The 27210-nt window shown below is 43.0% G+C and overlaps 1 protein-coding gene and 1 pseudogene across 2 annotated transcripts in view; both read right to left on the reverse strand.

Moving 5' to 3' along the window:
• The window catches only part of LOC134624188 (class II histocompatibility antigen, B-L beta chain-like), a 34901-nt gene extending 27845 nt beyond the window's left edge, over positions 1–7056 (reverse strand). The window contains exons 1-2 of one of the 2 annotated variants that reach the window (XM_063469174.1): positions 6994–7049; positions 6519–6791 (exon numbers count right to left, since the gene is read on the reverse strand). In XM_063469174.1, coding sequence (XP_063325244.1) covers positions 6519–6791; positions 6994–7048 — 328 coding nt within the window. In that variant the 5' untranslated portion in view covers position 7049. Of the gene's footprint in view, positions 1–6518; positions 6792–6993 lie in introns of both variants that reach the window. The other variant, XM_063469175.1, reaches the window with a different exon arrangement.
• Positions 1–27210, reverse strand: part of LOC134624184 (NACHT, LRR and PYD domains-containing protein 3-like) — a 189929-nt pseudogene that overhangs the window by 83959 nt on the left and 78760 nt on the right.

Raw genomic sequence — 27210 nt, forward strand, 5'->3', positions numbered from 1 at the left:
ATCACGATATGTTTTTTTCATTTCAGGCGATAACGATATATATCACGATATAAGCCAAATAACTATATTTGTAAGATTTAAATGTGCCGTTGCTCACAAGTAAAATGTGAAATAATTAGCAGCTTGTTTTAATTAAAATATTTATTTCCCATAATAAGTTCAACAGGGTAGATGTACTTAAGGAACATGAGACTTCAGTTTCAGATAAAGGCAAATATTGTAAACTACACAAAAGGCAGCCGCTAAAGCGTTTAAGTTTCAAAATAGAACAAACAAAACAGACTACTAAATTGTCAATTCCACTTAGAAACAAAATTTTAATTCTAAAAATAAATCTTAGGTCGTTTTACAGAAGAACAGACAAAATTGACTAACTTTTGTCAATATCAAATAAACTGAGAACTAAAAGGAAATTCTCAGGCTACGTCCACACGTACACGGGTATTTTTGAAAACGGAGATTTTCCGTTTTCGTTTTAAAAAATAATCCCGTCCACACGTAAACGCAGAAATGAAGGAAAACGCTGCTAGGAACATGCCAAAGCAGCAGGTGGCGATATATTCCTAACCGTGTAGAAATGTTGGCCAATCAGAAGTCTAGAAGCCTCGGTAGGAAATAGTAAACAAAGATGGGGCATAGAAACAGAACCGAGTCGTATGTGTGTAGGGACAGTAACTATGTGTGTATATGTAAGCATTTAAACACTGCAGAGAGTACAATTAACAGTAACAGTATTGTAGAAATTCATTTCACCGAAACAATAACGTGGCGCACAGTGTGACGTCAAAAAAGGCGCACACCTTTGACGCTGCGTTTTCTCCGTTTTTCTTGTCCACACGTAAATGCAAAAACGGAGTTTTCGAAAATATCCACCCTGGCAGGCGTTTTTAGAAATCTCCGTTTTCAGTGACTGAAAACGCCGTTTACGTGTGGACGAAAGGTGCAAACGCATAGAAAAATCTGCGTTTTCAAAAATACCTGGGTACTAGTGATGCGCGAATCATGAACGAATCGTTCAATACTCGAGAATCACTTTACTGACTCATGAATCATGATTCACAAGCGCAACTGACTCACTGACTCATCCCTGTTGCTGTTAGCAAATTAATTTCATTAGTAGAAATATATCTAGCTTATAATTCAAATTGTGAAGAAAAACACAACATCCAGTATCTTAACAAAAACATTTCTGCTCTGAACTGGAAGAAAAAACCCTAAGTAGAAGCTCACATCAAGACAATAGCTCCTCGGTTCACAGTAGCATCGCTCTGCTAACATGCTAACAGCACATTTGAGCTACTCACCCCCTCCCTTCCTGCGCTGAATCGTAGGGGAAGCAAATCACTCAGGACTCACTAACCCCCTCCCTCCTGTGCTGAATCATAGAGCGAGCGAATCACTCATGACTCGCTCACCCCCTCCCTCCTGTGCTGAATCATAGAGCGAGCGAATCACTCATGACTCGCTCACCCCCTCCCTCCTGTGCTGAATCATAGAGCGAACGAATCACTCACTCACTCACTCACCCCCTCCCTCCTGGCCCGCAGCTTCTTCTTCTTCTTCTTCTTGGTTGGAAACCAATGTTAAGGCGCACTACCGCCCCCTGGCTCACAGCGCCAGTGGACATTTAGATGAGAAAATATATATTTGACACATGTAAGGAAAATACTAATAAAATAAAAATAAACAAAAGAAATGTTCCCTTTAGAAATTCTTTTGCTCTTTTTTGCTATATAAAATAGTTGTTTTCTTTAAGAATCACTCATCTTAGCAGTAGGATTTACATTAAAAGAGAAACAAATTAAGTTTGAGTGAAAATGTACATTTTTTGCACTCTCTGGTCAACTGACTCAGTGACTCAAATGACTCAAAAAACCCGATTCACTTTGGTGAGTGACTCATTAAAACTCGATTCAGTAAAAAGAATCAAATTTACCATCACTACCGGGTACGTGTGGACGTAGCATCAATCTCTCCTTGTTGTATAGCTTAGCTTTTCAAACAGTTTTAACAGTTACTTTAGTCTGACAAAAGCCGAATGACGAATTAGCGCTTTCAGTCAGAGATTGAGCATGCACCGCTTTATTGTATATCCAGACTTGCTTTCGGCACAATTTACAGTGCGCGCTACTCTGTTTTTTGTCAGACTTGAAATAGCCGAAATACCTTCACACTACGGAACTTCTGTGGCCCTTCCGTTTGACAGTCTCTCCAGCATTGGAACCATCATCTGTTTTTTCTTCGGTAACCTTCGCTCACGCTCTCGGTTGATTTTTCTGTAGTCGGCAAACTCATTTCCTTCATTACCTGGGCGGCCCGGCTGCAAAAACAAATACACATGTGCGCCTTGGCGCTTGTGCTGTACGTAACAAGTCATGTGACGTGACGCTGCGGCTGTGATTGGTTCGGCTCTGCGCTACTTAATTTGGATTGGCTGTTCTTTTTTTTTTTTCTTTTAAGAGGACAAGAGAGATGAGGTCTATCGCAATAGTTTAATTTTTCTATCGAGAAAAAGTTATTTCGCAATACATATCGTTATCGTTTTATCGCCCAGCTCTAATGTGTTTTGTATTTTGTACGTGTTTTGTATTTTGCATGTGTTTTGTATTTTGTACGTGTTTCGTATTTTGCATGTGTTTTGGAGTTTGCATGTGTTTTGGAGTTTGTGCGTGCTATTTGGAATTTGTAACTGTTTTGGAGTTTGTACATGCTTTGTCTCTAGGGGCCACCGTACCCATCAACACAATTTAAAAACTGGTATAAAGTCCACACTTTTCCCGTCAGTTGTTCCGTCTGTCCTGCTCACATCTCCAATGGTTGTACACGCTGTCATTAATGTGGCTTCACTCCACATCAGCCACGCCGCTTTACTAGCTAAAACACCGGTGTCGGCACATAAGGACGCTGTCATAGCCTGTCAACGACGTTGATTGGCTGCGTATATACGAATGTGAATCGCATCATTGGCTGGACTATAGGATAAGGTGGCATCGTTTTAATCCCATACAGGAGCAGCCAGTAACTTACTGACTAACACTGCAAAACAGAATTGTTAAAGTTTTAATTTTAATTTCAATTCAGGTTAGATTTTTTTTGTGCGCAACGCAGATTTTCTGTGCGCAGAGACCGTGCCAGCAGTGCGCAATTGCGCAGCTTAGAGGGAACATTGGTTTCCACACCACTGAAGTCGTTTTACCTCTCTTTTCAACTAACGGCATTCTTTCTTCAGCAGCTATTATCCTCTCCTCTCCAAATAACTTCTGCATAGCTTTCCGAGCTTTCCGAGCTTCCCTCGGGTCCTCTTAATTGTTGTGAGGCGTGTTCGAAACGCAGAGAGGTGCGCTCGATTTGCCACACGGAGCAGCGCGAGAGTAAAGCACGAGGGAGGTGCTAATAATCGGCTCAGTCATTTTTAATGATCGTTGAAAACCCAGATAGTAATCGAGATTAAAATTTGATTAATTGAGCATCCCTAGTAGGGACTAACCTCCCTACGCCTCGCCACTCCAACAAGCACAGTCTTCAAAATCACCCTCACCATGGGAATTTAGTCGACTGTCGTGTGTGCTTTTTTTTTCTCCCTTAGAGGGAGGCTTTTCAGAGGCTTTTCAGAGAGTTTTTAGGACTTCCTGATAATAATGAATTACAGTAGTCCAGCCTGAAAGTAATGAATGCATGAACTAGTTTTTCAGCGTCACTCTGAGACAGAATATTTCTAATTTTAGAAATATATTGCACAAAAGGAAGAAAGCAGTCTTACATATTTGTTTAATAAGTGCGTTGAAGGACATGTCCTGGTCAAAAATGACTCCAAGGTTCCTCACAGTGTTACTGGAGGCCAAGGTAATGCCATCCAGAGTAAGAATCTGGTTAGATACCATATTTCTAAGATTTCCAGGGCCAAATATAATAAGCTCAGTTTGATCTGAATTACGAAGCAGAAAGTTAGCGGCTATCCAGCTCTTTATGTCTTGAAGAGACATAAAGGTGTGGTCTGCTGGGGAGGCAGCATCTCTGCATCTCTGCTGGGGACAGGAAGAGACTGAACAGGCTGATCCGAAGGGCCAGCTCTGTTCTAGGATGCCCTCTGGACCCAGTGGAGGTGGTGAGTGACAGGAGAATGGTGGCTAAGCTGTCATCCCTGATGGACAACATCTCCCACCCCATGCATGAGACTGTGAAGGCACTGAGCAGCTCCTTCAGTGGGAGACTGCGGCACCCACGGTGTGGGACGGAGAGATTTCGCAGGTCTTTCCTCCCCACTGCTGTCAGACTCCACAATAAAGACTTTTGCAGCTGATCAAACACACAAACCCACACATGTGCAATAAGACTGCTATATGTGCAATTCTTCTTCTGACGAAGTTGTGTTTTTGTATTTTCCTACTCAGTTGTATATAGTATTTGTATTTCTATTTTATGCTATTGTATATATTATTCTATTCTATTTTATTCTATTGTACATAGTATTTTATTTTATTTTATTGCATTCCAGTGTTTTCTAATTTCTGCTACATAACTTTGCACTTTTGCTGTAACAAAACAAATTTCCCACCTGTGGGACTAATAAAGGCCATCTTATCTTATCTTATCTTAAGACATTCCTGCAGTTTAACTAATTAGTTTGTTATTTGGCTTCATGGATAGATAGAGCTGGGTGTCATCTGCATAGCAGTGAAAATGTATACTATGTCTTCTAATGATACTGCCTAGGGGAAGCATGTACAATGTAAACAGAATTGGTCCTAGCACTGAACCCTGTGGAACTCTATAATTAACCTTCTCTGCTCTGCTCTGCGTTGGTACAGGGCATTGAAAAGTGAGCCCGTTCTCACTCCCAAAGGGTATCATACGGACGTTTTGTCACGTCCTGCGACATTCCTGAGGAATGTGAAAGGTGACCGTCCGCATTGTTATGGTATGCTTACGGGTTATGGATGAAATCCAGTAGAATGCTGGTCCCATGGTAATACAAGTTCCAGCCATCAATTCTAGCCCTAAACCTAACCTTATCTGTAACCTTCATCACAACTTTAACGACGTAAAATAGTGTTTTCCAAAGCGATTTTCAGAAAATGAACGAACATGTGTAGATTGAGTCTAAACGGTTTTCATGTTTTCTCATTATTCCAATCTCCTCATTTAGGAACGTCTTTGGTGCCTAGCTTAAAATATTATGCTTCAGGAGTGAGAACGTGTTGGAAGATGATAACAGTGGGTGGATTATATTCTTAAACTTAGTTACAGCACTTTCAGAAAGACATCTACTGTGATAAAGTCTACTCTCCACTGCTGTGTAATCAATTATTGTAAATGTAAATGTTATCAGGAAATGATCAGACAGCAGAGGGTTTTCAGGAAACACTGTCAAATGTTCAGTTTCTATGCCATATGTTAAAACAAGATCTAGAGTGTGATTAAAGTGGTGGGTGGGTTCTTTTACATTTTGAGAGAAGCCAATTGAGTCTAATAACAGATTAAATGCCATGTTGAGGCTGTCATTTTTAGCATCTACATGGATGTTAAAATCACCCACAATAATTATTTTATCTGAGCTGAGCACTAAATCAGATAAAAAGTCTGAGAAATGAGACAGAAACTCTGTGTAAGGCCCAGGTGGACGATAGATGATAACAAGTAAGACTGGTTTCTGAGTTTTTGAGTTTTACAGCTAGGGTGGACAAGGCTAAGCATCAGACCTTCTAAACAATTAAAAGTCTGTCTTGGTATTTGAATGATTGATAATTGATTCACTCACAAATTGACAAATTAGTGAGTAAGTACACAGAGTGTGTTTTGGATGAAGCACTTGAAGATTATATCATGAAAAAGAAGTTATCTAAAAAAATTTAATTAAATTCCTATGCAGATAAGCTACTTAAAAAGAGCAAACACAATTTAAACCACAGAAGCATCAGCAAACTGTAAGCTGCATCATTTTATAATGCTCAGTAAGTAACACAAATACAGCCTGTAAGTACCTACAATGTTCTCATTTTGGAAGATTCACAAAAAAGTTTTAAATTTAAATGTTTCAAAATACTTGTTTGTTCAATATGAAATTAAATTACATTTTCATTATGGTGTTAGAAGTGCTTGAATAAAAATATAAATAGAATACTTATGGACATCTTTAACAGATTTAAAAAATGAAATAATAAGTTAATAAACATTAAAAGTTAGTATGATTAGCAGCTGTGCTTGCGAATCCTGTCTGTCCCTGTTTCACCACCAGGGGGAAGCAGAGACTGAATTCATTTTCTTTAAAGACAAATTTTCTTAATTCTACTTAAAGTTATAAGCTATTATATAAATTAGTATGAATAATGAATAAAGACAAAAAACATAGACAAAAAAATAAAGTGTTTAAAATGTAAAAAACAAACTCTGTTGATAGTAGTTTTAAATAAGCGGTAGTGAAAGAAAAACTGTGTGGGGGCAGTGAGTGATTCAGAGTGTCGGTCAGTGTGAGGTTAACATGAACACCTGATGATGCCATATAGGCCACGCACACACACCTGATTTAGACAGAACAGACTGGTAGTCAGTAACAATATTCTGTAGGCAGACTGTCTCCTTCTGAGCTCTCATTGCAGCCAGCCTAGCAGGATCACTGTTAAAGTAGTCTGCCTGTTTCACTCCATACTCAGTGTATCCGACAAACTTCCCCACGCTGCTGCTGAACCTGTAAAGTTCCAACTTGTTGTAATATTCAGAGAAGATGAGCTCGATGTCTTTCAGCTCAGTGGAGTTAAACTGACAGCGGTTTACATAATAATCCAGAAATGCATCTGAGAACAAACAGAATATAGTATCTATCATTGCTTAGTTTATTGATCAGTAGTGATCAGTATATCTTTGCAGTGTAATAATGAGTGTATTGTACCAATGTATTTATGATCAGTGATGCATGTAATAATCACAATACTGATAAATGATCAGTATAAAGATCTGTGTATCTCTGCAGTGTATTGATGAGTGTATTGATGGTACCTCCTGTGCTGAGGCTGATGAAGAGGAGGCTGAGGCAGAGGAAGGATGAAGCCATGTTCCTGAGTTCTGACAAACTGACTCAGGCTGAATGAGAGCTGCTCTAAAAAAAAGGAGCACAGGTCACATGATCAAAGTGTCATCTGTTACCAGGAAGAACTCTGTGACACCACCTCACAAGCTGTGTCCAAATTCAGTGGCTGTGTCCCAATTCAGGGTATGCATGCTTGAAGTACGCACACTACGCGTACTACATACGGTGCGTACTACAAGTACCTGGAAGTGCGGAAGTGAGAGGCTTGCAAAATGGGACGGTCTAGCCTTCGTCGCACTGTTCAGGTTGCCTAGCAACCATGATACTAACCGCTAGAAACGTTTCATACAGCTTTGTGTGACAGAAATGAAGGAGAAAAAATATTTTGTTGGTCATTCATTTTTGTCATGACATCACTTTGACTAGTTGAGACCACAGGACTGAGAATTTCTGTACTGAAAAGTCATTTCAAGATTAGTTAGTAAATAATAATTAGCTAATGTTGTTCATGAGACTAAAGTCATCTCACTGTGATAATGTTAATATAATATGGACAATATTATATGTATTGTCAGATTATACACATACATATATATATATATATATATATATATATACAGTGTTGGGAAGGTTACTTTTAAAATGTATTCCATTACAGAATACTGAATACATGCCCCAAAATGTATTCTGTAACGTATTCCGTTACGTTACTCAATGAGAGTAACGTATTCTGAATACTTTGGAATACTTAATATATTATCATGCTGTTTACAACTACATGAATGTCCTATTGCTGTGATTTATTACTGTTACTGAAGGTCCGCGGCTCCGAACCGTAGTAAAGGAGCCTCTGGCTAATACGGTGGGTTCCGTGTCGGGCTGGTAGCCGAAAACTAGCTTTACTTTGTTGTCTGGGTCAACTTTGCTTGCCAGAGACAGAGAGAGGCGTTGAAAGGCTGCTCCAACGGAACTTATTTTTTCCGGAGGAAAACACGAACACAGTGTACAGTTGAGTCTTAATAGCTTACTTACAAATGGGCTCCTCAGGCACTCTTCTTGGCTGCTGTGGTTATTATTATATTTACATGCTTCCAGCTCCCGTTTTTGCTCCGTGACAGCTCGGACTTTTCCTTTCTCTCCCTCCCTCGCTCACAGACACATAACGGGTATGGGAGTCCATTCTCCCTGCAGCACGGACTACACTGCCCATCAGGCTACATGCTTTAGAGCTATGCCTGTAGCATTCTGCCTTTTAGCTTAGCACAACAACAACAACAAAAAAGCGCTCTCTCACCCAGGAAACACGCAGAGAGAGAGCGCGTCACCCTGTAACCATGGCAACCGTAATGCTGCCGCCTGGAACAACAGAACGTAGCTGTCAAACAAACCCCAACAGTCCTGACCTGCGACAATATGAAACACGGAAGTACCGCAGTGTAATCCATTTATTTCAACAAAGTAACTGTATTCTGAATACCACCTTTTTAAACGGTAACTGTAACGGAATACAGTTACTCATATTTTGTATTCTGAATACGTAACGGCAGTACATGTATTCCGTTACTCCCCAACACTGTATATATATATATATATATATATATATTAGGGGTGCAACGATACACAAAATTCACGGTTCGGTTCATGCCTTTTTAATTTATCATTTATTAAAATAATAAATATATATTTTAACTCAAAAGTACAGTTTTTAAATTTAATGTTGCTGAAACAACAAAATAAAAAATAAAAAAATCTATCTGATCGAGAAATCACTCATCTTTGGAAAAGCGTTTATTACAGAGAAATGGCTCTTTCCAAACTAAAAGCTATACTATACGCTTCTTCTGGGGCATATTCTCAGCAGCATATTAAACATATCAGGTCCCCATAAGGAGAATCATGTGCTAACGGCTGTCTAAATGACTTGGGTAAAGCTTCTTGTTTTTGTCTCCTTCTACTTGTCTTTGCACTAGGATGATCTCGGTGTAAATGTGCAGTCATATTCATTGTGTTCCCACTAGTGCTGTCAGCGTTAATCTCGTTAAAATGACATTAACGCCATAGCGCGGCAAATCTCCGTTAACAACTTACCGCTGATCACCCCGTGCGTGGGGCTGGACGGCGTCAACACGTTAACAAGCTAACTGCGCTAACACACTAGTTCCCACAAATTGAGCATTGCGTGGCACATCCGACATACTGTTTTACTTTTGTCCATGACGCGCTTACCTTCAGGTTCATGCTTCACATGAAGACCAAGATAGTTCCAAACGCCAGATCTGAATGAGGGTGGGGGAGCGTTAAGGCAGTTGCCATGTTGCAATGAGCTTAGCTTCTGTCTTGCTAGCTTGCGCTGCGCTCAGTGGATCTGCACTCGACAGTGCAGCCTAGGCGGAGTAGTTGAACGCAGATCCACTGAGCGCTCAACACAGACAGCTTCGTCAGAAGAAAAGTTGATAAAATAAATATTGTATAAATGTTGTATTGTCGGATACATATGCATACCGAACCTAAAGCACTGTATCGAACGGTTCAATATCGATACGAGTATCGTTGCACCCCTAACATATATATATATATATATATATATGTATATATATATATATATATATATACAGTGTTGGGGAGTAACGGAATACATGTACCGCCGTTACGTATTCAGAATACAAAATATGAGTAACTGTATTCCGTTACAGTTACCGTTTAAAAAGGTGGTATTCAGAATACAGTTACTTTGTTGAAATAAATGGATTACACGGCGGTACTTCCCTGTTTCATATTGTCGCGGGTCAGGACTGTTTGGGTTTGTTTGACAGCTACGTAATGTTGTTCCAGGCGGCAGCGTTACGGTTGCCATGGTTACAGGGTGACGCGCTCTCTCTCTGCGTGTTTCCTGGGTGAGAGAGCGCTTTTGTTGTTGTTGTTGTTGTTGTTGTTGTGCTAAGCTAAAAGGCAGAATGCTACAGGCATAGCTCTAAAGCATGTAGCCTGATGGGCAGTGTAGTCCGTGCTGCAGGGAGAATGGACTCCCATACCCGTTATGTGTCTGTGAGCGAGGGAGGGAGAGAAAGGAAAAGTCCGAGCTGTCACGGAGCAAAAACGGGAGCTGGAGGCATGTAAATATAATAATAACCACAGCAGCCAAGAAGAGTGCCTGACGAGCCCAGCTGTAAGTAAGCTATTAAGACTCAACTGTACACTGTGTTCGTGTTTTCCTCCGGAAAAAATAAGTTCCGTTGGAGCAGCCTTTCAACGCCTCTCTCTGTCTCTGGCAAGCAAAGTTGACCCAGACAACAAAGTAAAGCTAGTTTTCGGCTACCAGCCCGACACGGAACCCACCGTATTAGCCAGAGGTCCCTTTACTACGGTTCGGAGCCGCGGACCTTCAGTAACAGTAATAAATCACAGCAATAGGACATTCATGTAGTTGTAAACAGCACGATAATATATTAAGTATTCCAAAGTATTCAGAATACGTTACTCTCATTGAGTAACGTAACGGAATACGTTACAGAATACATTTTGGGGCATGTATTCAGTATTCTGTAGTGGAATACATTTTAAAAGTAACCTTCCCAACACTGTATATATATATATATAAATATATATATATATATATATATATATGAGCTTGAACTCTGGGTCAAAGATGCAAGTAGCAGTTATTTATATTCCCTATCAAATTAAATCTCCACTCAAAGACAAGTATCTCTAACAGTGTATATACAGATGTATTATATATAAGAGACAAACATTGTTTTTTTAATATGTTGGCATTACTAAGTTTGGCTCAATGCTAACATATATGTGTAAAAGGAAAATGTACGAGCTGTGATAACTGTTTCTGATAGAATGAAGAGTAGACTGATACATTAAATATTCCTTTATTGGGTGAGAAAATCACACCATGTCATAACTGCTTTAAGTTGTACAGAATAGATATCAGAGCCTTAAACAGGCTGAGTTCTGCAAAATGGGTCAAACTGGGCAGAAAGTACACAAACACATAACATCCTTAGAGAATATGATGTAACACTATAGATCAACTTAGCTCAGAATATATAAAGCAAACATTTATTTTTAGCTCCATTCTGCTGCTGATACATACTTTAGGTTTCTGAACATTAAACTTGTTGCTGCCTTTCATAGTGTGTAACTTGAAGGCCCTGAGTACTTTCTCCCACACTGAAAACACTGGAATGATTAAATTATTTGAACATTACCTAATAAGACTGATTCAGGACAGACAATTAGTTATTTTAAACTTTCCTAGCAGTCCTTCACAAACAGGGGACAGTCTGTCTATTCTCTCCATCTGTCAGCTGCTGCTGGCTCTTCCTCCTCCTCTTCCTCACACACTGCTGAGTTTGTCCTGGTGGATCATCAGGGGTGCAAAGCCTCACAGATGATGTGCAGCAGTGGGTCCCTCAGTCTGTCCTCACTCTGGACACTTGCAGTTGTTACACATGGAAATCAAATGTGTGATAAGCAGAGATGGGCAGTAACGCGTTAATGTAATCCGATTACTTTTTTCAAGTAACGAGAAATGTAAGGGTTTACCATGGCAAAAACGGTAATTAGATTACCCTTACTTTCCCGTAGGAACGCTGCGTTACTACGTTACTAAAACCGTGAGTTTTTTGTCTCATGTCTCATGACAGTGACGTAAGCGAGTGCGACGTTCGTGACAACAGCTGTCTGCAGATCAACAATGGATAATATATCAAATACAGGAGAGAGTATGAGCATGCAGCATTTAAAGCGTGGAAGTACTGACCTTGTTTTGAGTTTGATTCCATAAAAAGTGACAAAAACATTAGCGTCCGTTGTGCGTGGGAAGAAAACTTCTTTTTACCGCGAAAAAAACCCCCTTAACTTCCAAGCAAGCACCGAGTGCGCTACGACTGCAATGGGAAATTCACAGAGAAAATCGCGGAGTCTTCAACTGACCGCTGCGGCACACCTGCACCAGGGTAAACCTCCCCCTACCCCAGTCCTGCTTTACGGGTGAAAATAGAGCAACAGGACCGCTAGCCTTTGACTTTATTTATATTCTGCTGTGTTTTACTTGCATCTATTTGAAAGAGTGAGTGTAAACACAAAAAAATATTTTATTTTATGTGCTGGAATGTGCAGAAAATAGGTTTAAATGTTAAACAAATTTCTTCCAGTCAGAGAATGTTGCATATAATTAAGTTTTGCTTGATGCATAAAGTTAAAAGATTAAAACTGTCATAAACCGGCTGTGTGGCAGGCAGGAAGTGGACCCAAACGCAAGCTCACGGAAGCAGGCAAGGCAAGGCAAGGCAAATTTATTTATATAGCACAATTCAACAACAAGGTGATTCAAAGTGCTTTACAGAGACATTAAGGAATAAACTCAAAGCACAGCTTTATTGATGGACACAAAAACGGCGAAGCAAACTGATAAGGAACTACACTGGGAAATAATACACAAATGCACAGAGAAACACACGGCCATGAAAGAGGGAGAACGCGACACAGAACTGAGGGAGACGCAGACATAAATACACAGAGGGTTAACGAGGGAAGTGGGAATACACGGGGAACACAGGTGACACTGATAATCATAACGAGACAGGGCAGGAGTGAACACAACGTGACGCATACTGACGAGGGACTGTCAAAGTAAAACAGGAAGTGCACAGAGGTTCAGACAGGCGGAGAGAGAGAGGACAGACATAACGGGCTGGGAAAAACATTGAATGAAACACAAGGAGGGGAAACGAGGGCTCACAGATACACAGAGGGGCACACAGGGGGTAATAATCAAATAAGGAACATTTTGGCAGAACCTAGGAACCATGGCATAATGAAAAAGTACAAAAACACATGAAAACTAAGAATACTGGGCCAATGTGGCCCAGGACCATGACACCCCCCCCTCAAGGGCTGGCTCCTGACAGCCGAAACCCAAGAACCGAAAGACAAGAAAAAACAAAACAACCCACCCAGGGCGGGAGGCGGGGGACCAGGATGGAGGGAACAAAAACCAAACAAAACACAAGGAGCAGGGGACCAAAACTTAGTCCACAAATACACAAAACAGGTCAAAACAGGGAAGCAAAGTCCAAAAAGGGCAGAAGGTTAACCCAGGAGGCGACAGCACAAAAGGTCAGCGTGGCTGTTCCGGGGGCCGGCCACGCGAAAAGTGGCAGTGGCGGCAGAACAGGTCCGGGGGCCGGCCGCGTGGAAGACGGCGGCGGCTACAGAGCGGGTCCGGAGGCCGGCCGCGCGGAAGACGGCGGCGGCGGCAGCAGCAGAGCGGGTCCGGAGGCCGGCCGCGTGGAAGACGGCGGCGACGTGGACACGGGTCCGGAGGCCGACCGTGCGGACGGCAACATCGCGGGAACAGTTCAGGGGACCGGCCTCGACGGCGGTGACGTCCAGCTGGTGGCCCGGAAAGGGGCCGGCATTCAGAGGTGCAGGCGTAGCAGAAGCAGAGGCCGCAGCCGGGCCAGGCATAGCAGAAGCAGAGGCCGCGGCCGGGCCAGGCGTAGCAGAAGCAGAGGCTGCGGCCGGGCCAGGCGACGGCGTAGCAGAAGCAGAGGCCGCGGCCGGGCCAGGCGACGGCGAAGCTGGAGCCGATGCAGAGGCCGGACCAGGCGCGGGCGAAGCTGGAGCCGATGCGGAGGCCGGACCAGGCGCGGGCGAACCAGATGCGGAGGCCGGTCCAGGCGCGGGCGAAGCTGATGCGGAGGCCGGTCCAGGCGAAGGTGACGCTGATGCGGAGGCCGGACTGGGCGAGGGTGACGCTGATGCAGAGGCCGGACCAGGCGAGGGTGACGCTGATGCAGAGGCCGGACCAGGCAAAAGCAACTTGGACCCTCCAGCGGAGACGAGGAGGTGCTGGCCGGGCTGACCTGAGCCGCCAGCGGAGACGAGGAGGTGCTGGCCGGGCTGACCTGAGCCGCCAGCGGAGACGAGGGATGGCTGGAGCGGTTCTCCTGAACCGCCAGCGGAGACGAGGGATGGCTGGAGCGGTTCTCCTGAACCGCCAGCGAGAAGAGATGCAGAGCCAGCAGGTGCGGAGACCTCAGCGGACGCTAACTGTAGCTGCACAGGGCACACAGTCGGCTTGGGATGCAACGGCTGGGGCTGTGCGGGGCAAACAGTCTGTCCAAGATGTGTCAGCACCACGCAGTCGTCAGCTGGCTGAGTGGGCTCACAAGAGCTTCTAGCAGAGGATGGCAGTAACTGAACGGGTTGCAGAGCTACTAACTGAGCTGGTGACAGAGTTAATGACAGAGCAGATAATGACTGAGCTGATAACTGAACAGGCAATGGTGCGAGAAACCGAGGTGGTAACAGAGCGGCTGACTGAGCAGGTATCTGACTCTTGGCTGCTCTCCTCCGGGGAACAGGAACGGGTACTGGGCCTGGCCGAACACCAGTCATCCCCTCCCGAGGAACAGAGACGGGTGCGGGGACGAGCTGGGCTCTGGCTGCCCTTACCCTGGGGGCCGGTACAGGTGCAGGAAATAGCTGGACCTCTGCTGCTCCCACCCGAGGAACTGAGACGGGTGCAGGAGTTGGCAGGGTCACAGCTGACCTCACCCGGGGAACCGGAACAGGTGCAGGCAATGGCTGGGTGTCCATCAACCCCACCCGAGGAGCAGGTACGGGTGCCGGGATGAACGGAGCCTCTGCCAGGCTGGAGACAGAAGCAGGGACCAGCTGGACCTCAGCCACCCTCACCCGAGGAACTGATACAGGTGCAAGGGAAAGCTGGGCCCGAGCTGCCCTGGGTACAGGAACTGGAGGTGGAGAGCGAAGCACAGGAACAGTTACAGTCACTGGGTAAACGAGATTCATGGTGCCGAACACAGTACTAGCAATCAGCGACTTATGGTGGGCTGGCTCTAGCAACTCTGCTGTACATAAGTTGTCCATGTCATAATTAGCAGCCTTTAAAACAGTCATTATGAGGACGGATTCAGGCTTAGCAAACTCTGAGTCAGTAACGCTCAGCTCAGAATGGGTGATTAAAGAAGCAGGTGTATTTTCACAGACCAACCCAAAATGAACTGGCTGGTGGGCTTCACAGGGGTGTAACAATGTCAACCACAGTCTTTTGAGGTGTAAACTCAGTGTTAACAGGGACTGGCACACAGGCATGGTGAGTTGGTTTACATATGAATGACTGCGGAACACAAAAGTCAACCTGATTCAGTAGGTCTGAAGCACACAGTCCAAACCCTTTAGCTAGTTTAACTATGGCAGCTGGCACTCTGTCGCTATTTACATTCACCAGCTGAGGCGCAGCACAGTCCCAGGTTTGAGTGACAGTCCCATAGGAAAAAACACAAACAGTCGTTTCTTGAAGAGCTTCCTGAACATTCTTTGCGGAGACTGAGCTAGATGCCTGGTGCACAGAGTTCAAACAGTCAGACCGTGGAACACAACACGTAACAGAGCCCATTTGGTTGCTGTCATAGATTTCTGGTGACAGAGCAGGTGAACAGGTAAGACAGTCACTATGAGTAGCTGCATGGCTAATTGTCTCTATACTACCAGGTTTAGGCAGAACAGAAGTATCACTTGCTCGCTCATTAACACTGGATTTACTCAGAGGAACAACAGGCACAGAAACAGATGCTACTGAGTTAACTGCCTCAAAACCCTGACACTGTAATTCTGCTGAGTCACAATCTATGGATTCAGGCTTAACAAAGTCCACAGAGGGAAGCACAGTCTTACCCACAGAGGGTGCAATGTCAGGAAACCGGGGAGCAGAATGCTCGAGCGGAATGTGAGAAACAGGATCACTCTCACCAAAGGAAGAAAGCTGCTCCGCTGCTCGGGAACGTCGGCGGCGTGAACGCCGTTTTCTCCGGGAAGGGGGAGGAGACGAACCAGGCTGCGAATCCTCCAGCGGACCGGGCTGAACGTCCTCCGGCTCTTCGTACTGGAGAGGCAGCTCTGGGCGGATGTGCACAATGGAAACAAGGAAGTCCTGGATGTGGGGGTGGAGCTCGTCGAACAGCCATGGGAGTCCGGACACCATCCTCTGTAAACGGATGGCTACGGTCTCCCGATATTCCTCACCTGGCAGCACTGCCCACTCCTGACAGTGATACTCCACTGTGTAGATTAAATCCTCCTGGAGCTCAGCGGAGGGATTGTGAGCTGCTGGGTCCATGACGTGGTCGCGTTCTTCTGTCATGAACCGGCTGTGTGGCAGGCAGGAAGTGGACCCAAACGCAAGCTCACGGAAGCAGGAAGAACCTCAAAGCACAGCTTTATTGCTGGACACAAAAGCAGGCCAATGTGGCCCAGGACCATAACAAAAACTAATAAAACAAGTTTTAAAAAGAGACATTTCCATTTGATTACATTTTGTATGATGGATTATGCAGAAAAAGTAGAATTGGGCTGAAAGATCTATCGCTTTGTTACCTATTCAGGTTGTAAATTGTGTTTTTAAAAAGTAACTAAGTAACTAAGTAATTAATTACTTTTGAAAATAAGTAATCAGTAAAGTAACAGGATTACTTTTTGGGGGAAGTAATCAGTAATTACTTACTGATTACTTTTTTCAAGTAACTTGACCAACACTGGTGATAAGCTGCAGGATTCAAACACAAGTGTAACTTATAAATAGATGTTCATACTTTTATTCCACAATCAGAGAGAAAGAAACAGAGAGAGAGTGCAGGACAGACAGACAGGTGACAGTCTCAGGTGTATACACTGCTACAAAACAGCACAAGAGAAGGAGGATTTAGTGTTTGTGTTATTACGAGTGCTAAACAAGAAGAGTTCCCAGATGGTCCAGTGGACACATGTGTGACTCCTGTGATTAAAGCATCTTTCTTTCAGCTTAACGAGTGAACCGTCAGCTCGTTCAAACACACGTTAAAGTCCGTTTGGCTCGACACCACCGAACAGAGGCAGCAATATAACATCGCTAACATTAACAGTGCAGTGAATCCTGCTTGTGCCGTGATATTCAGGACTGCAAACCGAGCAGCATCACTGACTTTCAGCTTGTTTTGTTTGTGGATATATGACTGACTTTAATTATCCATAAAATCATCACATTCTCTGTAAGATTAAGGTCAACTATTGAACAACGCTGAAAGTACAAACATCACTAATGTCACATGACTTTGCCGACATGTGGCCAACAGCAATGTTTTAATGTTCTTAAACATTCGCACATAAATAAGTGACATGATATTCAGTACTTACTTTTGACAGTTCACTCTTCGCTGCTCCCTTCTGCTGTATTTTGCGGCAAAATTATCCACACCCACCACCACGCTATGGATTGTGGGATATATGGGGCCACGAAGCGTGCACCGGACCACGCTTGATATTTGGGGAAATCGACGGCGCATTTGGAGTATGCATTTGAAGTACACTTTGAATTGGGACAGCCGTCGTCGCGTGGCGGTGACGTACTCGCAGACAGACAGGTGACAGTCTCAGGTGTACACACTGCTACAAAACAGTACAAGAGAAGGAGGATTTAGTGTTTGTGTTATTACGAGTGCTAAACAAGAAGAGTTCCAGATGGTCCAGTGGACACATGTGTGACTCCTGTGATTAAAGCATCTTTCTTTCAGCTTAACGAGTGAACCGTCAGCTCGTTCAAACACACGTTAAAGTCCGTTTGGCTCGACACCACCGAACAGAGGCAGCAGTATAACATAGCTAACATTAACAGTGCAGTGAATCCTGCTTGTGCCGTGATATTCAGGACTGCAAACCGAGCAGCATTCACTGACTTTCAGCTATGAAGTCTGGGATATGTTGGGCCATGAAGGATACACCTGACCCATCCTTCAAATTCGGGGAAATGAAGGACGGTTTTTCGGCCGCACTTCGAGCAGCCTTTGAATTGGGACAGCCTTCGTCGCGCTGTGACGTAATTGGCCTTAAAATGTGGCCTTTCAGACTGCAGACAATGGCTGTGTCCCAATTTAGGGTATGCACGCTTGAAGTACGCATTTCAAGTGCCCTGCACTCTCTCTCTGTTTCTTTCTCTCTGATTGTGTAGCAGCCCTTGGCATCAAGAATGACAGAAGAGTCTCTAATGGGTACACCCATTTATTTCCTCACCAAACACGGCTCATTCTCTGGACATCGTTGAGCACCGTGAAAAGTATAAAATAAAAAATAAATTGATACCTGTACAGTCCTTTTGAACCTTAGCAATAAGCAATTACAACAACAGCGCTTAAATTAAATCAGGTAAATTCAAAAACAAGTAAACGTGAGATTTACAGTCACTGCTTAAATAAAACAAAGTCTGCTTTAAACAGGATCAAGGTGTTTTTCATTTCAGCTGAATAAAATATAACACCACATCACATACCTCAGTCCACTTGCCAAGGGTGCAAAACTCCCATGAACACTTAAACATTCGGCCCGTTTCTCATAGGGTGCTGCTAGCTTGAGTGACACACATGTCTTAGCTAAAAAATAGAATATGGATGTATGTAACGTAAATACAGAACGAGAAAGTTTTCAGATAGCTCACAATACAAATGCAGTTACATACCTTACATTAGAAATTAACTTAACACTGAAACTTATCATATTAGTACAACTTACACGGAATTTGTGCAGCTTATTCCTGTGCGCAACAGACTGCTCTATACAGGTTACAGGGCACGCCTCTGAGCGCATCCGTCATTAATGCTACTGCACACAGAGCTCCAAACAACTCCCATAATTATAATTTAAGGTACAGACTAGCAGTTCATTACACTCCCACCAATCATGTTATGATTTGCAAATTAGCTAAATCATACATGATTCTAACAACAACAAAAATGAACCACTTCAACCAAATATAAAGGTGTAAAAACCATCATAAAGCAATTGTCACTCTGAATGTTACATCGGTTATGTCAGTATGTCAGTTCATCTCAGACAATGACATGTTTGTTATTATTCTCTTTCAACAAGAACCACCAGTTTTTGGATAGGCCGCTCGATAATGGGGGGTGTTGGAGTCAAATTGTTAAATGTTGTAATTGTGTTTCTTAAATTTGTAAGTCTTAGTTCAAACTGTAGGATCACAGACACTCCTTTGTCTGACCACCTCTCCAGCCAGTTTGTTGGTGGGGGAGGCTGAAGTGTTTTATTAGGCACATCCTACCCTAAGATTTTGTTTGTTGCTTAGTAAACTTCCTGCTTTTATGATCCTTTTGGTAAGCAGGAGGTCACAACAAACACACCCTGAAGCGAGATCGATCAACTGCAGACCAGACAACAAACGACGGAGGCTCCAGAAAAGTGCAATCAAACGATGAGTTTATTAGCAGCGGAGAAGACATATCAGGATATGTTTCCTCTGACAAAAATACATGTGAAGAACATTTTAAAGCACTGGGGTATACGTCCCCCTCTTGGCACACTGGGGTATCCGCCCCCCCATGGCGTCAACACAAGTCAAGAGTTCATCACGTACAGTCAATATCTTGTACATCTTTAATAGTTATAAACAGACATGGACCAGACATATAACTTCCCGTTTCTGCAACACCTTTAATGCACAATCATGGTCTTAAGCCTTCAGAGTGTCTGAGGGCTGGTTATTGCCTCCCGTCATCTGCTACTAAGTAGGTAAAAGGGCAGCCAGTTACAAAAAGGTCAAAGACACTTGGGCCTGCGCTCAGGGCTGTTGCTAGATTTATGTGTATTGTAAGCATGCATGCAATCAACCTGCTATGTTCTAATCTTCCCTCAACATGTATCACCTGGACACTCTCACCAGTGAAGCTTAAAACCCTCTTGGTACGGTGTACATTTTAGGACATCGTCAGGTCTCAGGAAAAAAGTTGTCAGGTATCAGTCTCACACGAAAAACTGTCAGGTCTCAGACTCACATGGAAAATTGTCAGGTATCAGACTCACATGGAAAATTGTCAGGTCTCAGACTCACAATGAAAATTGTCAGGTCTCAGACTCACATGGAAAATTGTCAGGTATCAGACTCACATGGAAAATTGTCAGGTCTCAGACTCACACGAAAAATTGTTAGGTATCAGACTCACATGGAAAATTGTCAGGTCTCAGACTCACATGGAAAATTGTCAGGTCTCAGACTCACATGGAAAATTGTCAGGTCTCAGACTCACATGGAAAATTGTCAGGTCTCAGACTCACAATGAAAATTGTCAGGTATCAGACTCACATGGAAAATTGTCAGGTATCAGACTCACATGGAAAATTGTCAGGTCTCAGAATCACACGAAAAAATGTCAGGTCTCAGAACACGAGCTATCAGACAGAGAGAAAATCTTCCTGCAGGTGGCGCTGTTGTCACGTCCCACCAGTCACGGAGAAACTTGCGTATCTCTGTTCGGGAATAGCAGATAGAGCGTAGGCTCTGAGAGGCGGGCCAGCGTTTACGCTTCGAAAACACGACCGAGTGTTTTAACCTGACAGCCTGAGGTGTTCTTCAGTAAACTGGACTACCCGACAGAAGGACCCGAGGCTCCGCTGCACTGTTTCGGTAAGTTAAATGTGTTTTTAAGCTACTCCGTAACTACCGTCCTTAGCTAGGTCCTGAGACCTAGCTAGCTAAGATGTCAGGGTTCGTTTAGCTAATCTGTGCAGGTGAATGCATTTACTAAAGAAATCAAGAGAAACGTCCCGGGCTACTCAGTCACTAATTACTGTTACTGTACTTTTATTATTATACTGTAAAAGCAACAGGCTGCATCCTGCTTCAGCTCCTGTGCAGAGCTGAATATTAAAGATGTGCAAACAACAGCATGTTTTCAGTCTCTTGCCACATCTGTAAAGACAGTAACATTTTTTTAAAAGCTTGTACTTCAGTAACTCCTCATTAATCAGGAACTATGGATTAAAGTACTGTAGTGTACTGTAATACTGAAAATAAATGTAAGAGAAGAACTTCAGATCCTGAGTGTGTGAGGACAGAAGAATCAGCTTTATTTCAATTTTGAGGGATAAAATTTATATCTGAGTTTGATGGTTCTGTTCTCTTTGTGATTACAGGAGCTGCCCTCAGATTCAGACCTCAGCACCACCCAGTGACAGCAGACAGATCATCCAACATGTTAACTGCAAAATGAACTGATGAAAACAGTATAAAGGTTAAAGTAGTGAAAGCTGCAGCTTTATTGATAAAGTTAAAGACATGAAAACAAAAGGATTAATCACTTATGTAACTGTGTCACTATATATCAGCATTAAGAGGACCTTAGTTTGTATCTCAGACCTGCACACCTTCCGTTTAAAACACTTGATGTACTCAGCTGCATGAAGAGCATATGAGATTTTGTGTAAGACAATTAAATAAAACCTGATGAAGGTCAAAGGTCATCATGTTGAATGTTGTAGTATGTTGAACTACAAACTTGTCATCTGGAATTCACAGTTTTTTGCAGATAAACTGATTCAGAGTTATTCATACCAGAGTAACCAGAAAGGATCATATATTTTTAAATATATAACTTTCTACAGGACTGAATATAATATCTTTATGTAAAAGTCCGGAGCCTCTCGGGAGTATCTGAGTATTTGTAACATTACACAAACCAAAGGTCTCCATCACAGTGTTCATGAAATGCTGAGTTTATCCATCTACTGGATCGGGTCTACGGAGGAGTGCTGAAGATTTCCCTGTGAGGGAGCTGCTGGTGAAGATCATGAGTCCCGCTTGATCAATGCGATGAGCTTCAGTCTTCCTGGTGTTTCTTAAATGATGCCTCTTTCAGTGGGTCAACAGAACATCTGGCACAGGACAGCTGTGATGAAAGAAAGGGAAGAAGTTTCTCCAAACCTCTGGACACAGGAAACCCAGCTTGGTCCTGTGGTCTCCCTCACTAGTTTCTCTCCAGGGTGAATGTAGCTGTGGATATAATATGGACTCTATTATTAAATGAAAAGAACAAATTAGACTACACTACTGAAACGTTCTGCTGCTGTTTTTAAAGTTTCCATGTTACCAGGCTGTAGAGGGCTCTGAAGATTTAAACAGTTTTAGATCCATTACACTCACAGTCTTATGTTAAAATCTCAAAGGACAGCATGATATTTTTGATATTAACAGTAACTCTGGGCTTCTGTAGAGTGTGCAGCTGATCTCATCGCTGTCTAAAAATGGATAACAAAACCTAAGGAGTGCTGAATGCTTCAATAACAGGCTATTAGAGTAGCAGGTGTGTAGCATCTCTAACTAGCTAGAAACAAGCCTCCAACACAGCGCGTATGCTAGCGGCTAATCTAGCAAACAAATTAACAACAGAGTGATTTTAGAACTATAAGACGATAAACTGTGTGTCTTTTTTTTATAACAGTGAAATGGTTGTATTTACCTTAATTAAACGAGTCGTCAGTCGCGGTAAACCAGCAAAAACACTCGAGCAGCCGGGCTACGTAAAAAGTGTAGGGGGGCGTGTTTGCGGTCACCAGTGGGTGTCACTACTCCAAATTTGCAAGATGGCAGCCTCCATGTGAGACTGAGACCTGACAATTTTCCATGTGAGTCTGAGACCTGACAATTTTCCATGTGAGTCTGAGACCTGACAATTTTCCATGTGAGTCTGAGACCTGACAATTTTTCGTGTGAGTCTGATACCTGACAATTTTCCATGTGAGTCTGAGACCTGACATTTTTCCATGTGAGACTGAGACCTGACAATTTTTCGTGTGAGTCTGAGACCTGACAATTTTCCATGTGAGTCTGAGACCTGACATTTTTCCATGTGAGACTGAGACCTGACAATTTTTCGTGTGAGTCTGAGACCTGACAATTTTCCATGTGAGTCTGAGACCTGACATTTTTTCGTGTGATTCTGAGACCTGACATTTTTCCATGTGAGTCTGATACCTGACATTTTTCCATGTGAGACTGAGACCTGACAATTTTCCATGTGAGTCTGATACCTGACAATTTTCCATGTGATTCTGAGACCTGACATTTTTTCGTGTGATTCTGAGACCTGACAATTTTTCGTGTGAGACTGATACCTGACAACTTTTTTCCTGAAACCTGACAACTTTTTTCCTGATACCTGACGATGTCCTAAAATGTACACCGTATCTTGGATGGAACATCAACTCTAAACAAGCACAGTTATGCATTGTGTATAGAATGATCATAAATAAACCTGTGAATAGAAAGGTTAATGTGATGACAAACATATTCAATGCAATAAGAACCCTGTAAACAATATTACTGTTAAAATAATACTGTAAAACACGTTATCAATGCATTCATCATAAGGCAGATTATATAATAGCAATAAAAGAATCTCTGAATCCCAACAACCCCTATGACACAAACGTGTACACACACACATTCTTGCACATGCATACACATGCATACAGGTGCTTACACGTGCACACACATACACACATAGTGCCTTGTTTTTTATAACCATAGGGGGGGTTACGAGGGGAGGTGCTTGTGTAAACTGTAAACTGTAACTGTCATGGAAATAAAAAGCTGCGAGGAAGGCTGCCCTTTGAAGGAGTTGGGATGGAGACAGGTGAGGACAGTTGAGCTCCAAGAGCTTGGTTCCAACCAGCCTTCCCTTGCTAGCAAGTAAAAGATTTTCATCTTGCTTGTCGTTAACGAGAATAAGTTTCTAAACCAGCGGGGCCTGTGGAAGCACAGACCCAACGAGGGGCTTGAAAGCACGGTCCTGTTTCTTGGTCCAACTTTGGTCTCCTACTTGAACTTTAACCTGACAGACTAAACCATCATCCCCTTCAATAGTTTTGACGATAGGTCCCAGTTGCCACTGACACCTTGGTAACATATCTTCCTTAATGATAATGTGGCCGGATGAGCTACCCACCTTTCTCTCATTTTCTCTCTCTCCCTCGCTTGCTCTATCGCCCTCGACCTCTCTCCCCTGCGCTCGCTCTGTTACGTGACTAATTTGATTGGGAACCAACCTGTACAGTGATTGTAGGGCGGTGCCTGCGAGTATAAGGGCAAGCCGGTCTCCTTCTAGTTATTTCCTCCTGTGCTTCAGCATTATATGCTGGAATTATGCTAGGATTAATCTGGTGGTTTGATCGAGCTGCATAACAGCTACAGTGTGGCCGTTTCTGTGTTTCTTGACCCATCGCGGAGAGAGGTATTGCCATATCACCAGCAACACAGTATAGCGTCTTCAATCCTGGGGATTTGATTGCTGCTGTAATCTCTCTTTAGCAGCCTGGGTTGGCCTTACTTGGACCATAGAAACGTCTATAGCAGCCGCTGTTTTAGCGCTCGTCCTCTGCGGAGCTGCTGTCTTGTCTTGTGCTGTCTTGTCTTGTTTTGTGTGGACTTGTTCTGTCAGATTGTGTTCTTTTAATCTGGGTTTTATCCTTTGTGGTTCACCTGATTTTATTCAGCGTCATTCTGGTCTTTTGTTTGCACATGCGCTTCTGTCGCCTCCGAGTTTGCAGGGAGCTATATCGGACTGATCAAGGTTTGGACAATTATAACCAGTAAAACTCCCTTTTAACAGGAAGAAACCTCCGGCAGAACCAGGCTCAGGGAGGGGCGGGGCCATCTGCTGCGACCGGTTGGGGTGAGAGAAGGAAAACTGGATAAAGATATGCTGTGGAAGAGAGACAGAGATTAATAACAGGTATGTTTCAATGCAGAGAGGTCTATTAACACATACTGAGTGAGAAAGGTGACTGGAAAGGAAAAACTCAATGCATCATGGGAATCCCCGGCAGCCTATGTCTATTGCAGCATAACTAAGGGAGGATTCAGGGTCACCTGGTCCAGCCCTAACTATATGCTTTTGCAAAAAGGAAAGTTTGAAGCCTAATCTTGAAAGTAGAGATAGTGTCTGTCTCCTGAATCCAAACTGGAAGCTGGTTTTACAGAAGAGGGGCCTAAAAACTGAAGGCTCTCCCTCCCATTCTACTTTTAAATACCCTAGAAACAACAAGTAGGCCTGCAGTGCGAGAGCGAAGTGCTCTAATAAAGTGATATAGTACTACAAGGTCATTAAGATAAGATGGGGCCTGATTATTTAAGACCTTGTATGTGAGGAGCAGGATTTTGAATTCAATTCTGGATTTAACAGGAAGCCAATGAAGGGAAGCCAAAACAGGAGAAATCTGCTCTCTTTTTCTAGTCCCTGTCAGGACTCTTGCTGCAGCATTTTGGATTACCGGAAGACTTTTCAGAGAGTTTTTAGGACATCCTGATAATAATGAATTACAGTAGTCCAGCCTGGAAGTAATAAATGCATGAACTAGTTTTTCAGCTTCACTCTGAGACAGGATATTTCTAATTTTAGAAATATGTTGCACAAATGGAAGAAAGCAGTCTTACATATTTGTTTAATATGTGGACTAAAGGACATGCATTGGTCAAAAATGACTCGAAGGTTCCTCACAGCATTACTGGAGCCCAAGGTAACGCCATCCAGAGTAAGATTCTCATTTGGCTCTTTACGAAAGCGGTCACACTTTCTCCCTCTCCCTTCCCTTATCTTTCCTGCTTGGCTTTCTCATGTCTCTGTCTATTCTTGGCACAGTCTCACAGTATGTTCTCTAAAACCTAAAAGAGGAATTATGGATTTGATCAACTGGTCCCTGAATGCAATTAACACCTTCTTCTCGACGAGAAGCCTGGGTTCAGGAGAGCCCATTGAAGACATCTACCTTTTCTGAACCATGATAACACGGTTCTTGCTGATTGGCGCTGGCTTGGCCCTGGCTTATCAAAGAATAAAGAAAGCAGAAACGATGGAGCGAGCTGTGGCTTCTCAGAATGGGCTCATTAGATGCAGCATGGATGACATCTTGGAGAAGCTTGCGGCTGCTGTGAGTACTGAAACTCTGACAACATCTGACAACATCTTGGATAGGCTCACGGCTGTCGTGAACACTAATGCTCTATGAGCAAAGTGAATAACATCTCAGTATGGATGGATAACATCGTGGAGAGGCTCACAGCTCTCCAACGGGAATGGTAAGAGACGAGTGATGGACATTAGACGACCGTAAAATTGACATGCAGAGGTTCGCACCAAAGAAAGAACACCACCATTATTCAGTGACAGTGCCACCATTATGGGGGTTGTCCCATTTCGCTGCAGGGCAACTTGCATGTGACAAATAAAGGCTTTCTTGATCTTGATCTTGAATATGGTTAGATACCATATTTCTATGATTTTCAGGGCCGAGTACAATCACCTCAGTTTGATCTGAATTAAGAAGCAGAAAGTTAGCAGCCATCCAGGTCTTTATGTCTTTAAGACATTCCTGCAGTTTAACTAGTTGGTGTGTGTTACCTGGCTTCATGGACAGATAGAGCTGGGTGTCATCTGCATAGCAGTGAAAATGTATACTATGTCTTCTAATGATACTGCTTAAGGGAAGCATGTATAATGTAAACAGAATTGGTCCTAGCACTGAACCCTGTGGAACACCATAATTGACCTTAGTGGGTGAAGAGGACTCTCCATTTACATGTACAAATTGGAGTCTATTAGATAGATATGATACAAACCACTGCATCACAGTACCTGTAATACCTACAGCATGCTCTAATCGCTCTAATAGGATATTGTGGTCGACAGTATCGAACGCTGCACTGAGGTCTAGCAGGACAAGCACAGAGATGAGTCCACTGTCAGAGGCCATAAGAAGATCATTTGTAACCTTCATTAAAGCTGTTTCTGTGCTGTGATGAGCTCTGAAACCTGACTGAAACTCTTCAGTAACAACTACTCTTTCAAGGACTTTTGATATCAAAGGATGGTTGGAGATTGGCCTATAATTAGCTAAGACAGCTGGGTCTAGAGATGGCTTTTTAAGTAAACGTTTAACTACAGCCACCTTGAAGGCCTGTGGTACATAGCCGATTATTAGAGATAGGTTGATCATATTTAAGATCGAAGAATTAATTAATGGCAGGACTTCTTTGAGCAGTTTTGTAGGAATGGGGTCTAAAAGACATGTTGATGGTTTGGAGGAATTAATTATTGAAGTTAACTCAGAAATATCAATTGGAGAAAAAGAGTCTAACTTAACATCAATGGTACTAAAAGTAGCTGTAGATGATATTACATCTGTGGGATGATTATTGGTAATTTTTTTTCTAATGATAAAAATTTTATTTGTGAAGAAGTTCATGAAGTCATTACTGGCTCGATGGAGCTCTGACTTTTTGTCAGCCTGGCTACAGTGCTGAAGAGAAACCTGGGGTTGTTCTTATT

Source organism: Pelmatolapia mariae, linkage group LG3_W (assembly GCF_036321145.2).
Source record: "Pelmatolapia mariae isolate MD_Pm_ZW linkage group LG3_W, Pm_UMD_F_2, whole genome shotgun sequence".
Lineage (NCBI taxonomy): Eukaryota > Metazoa > Chordata > Actinopteri > Cichliformes > Cichlidae > Pelmatolapia > Pelmatolapia mariae.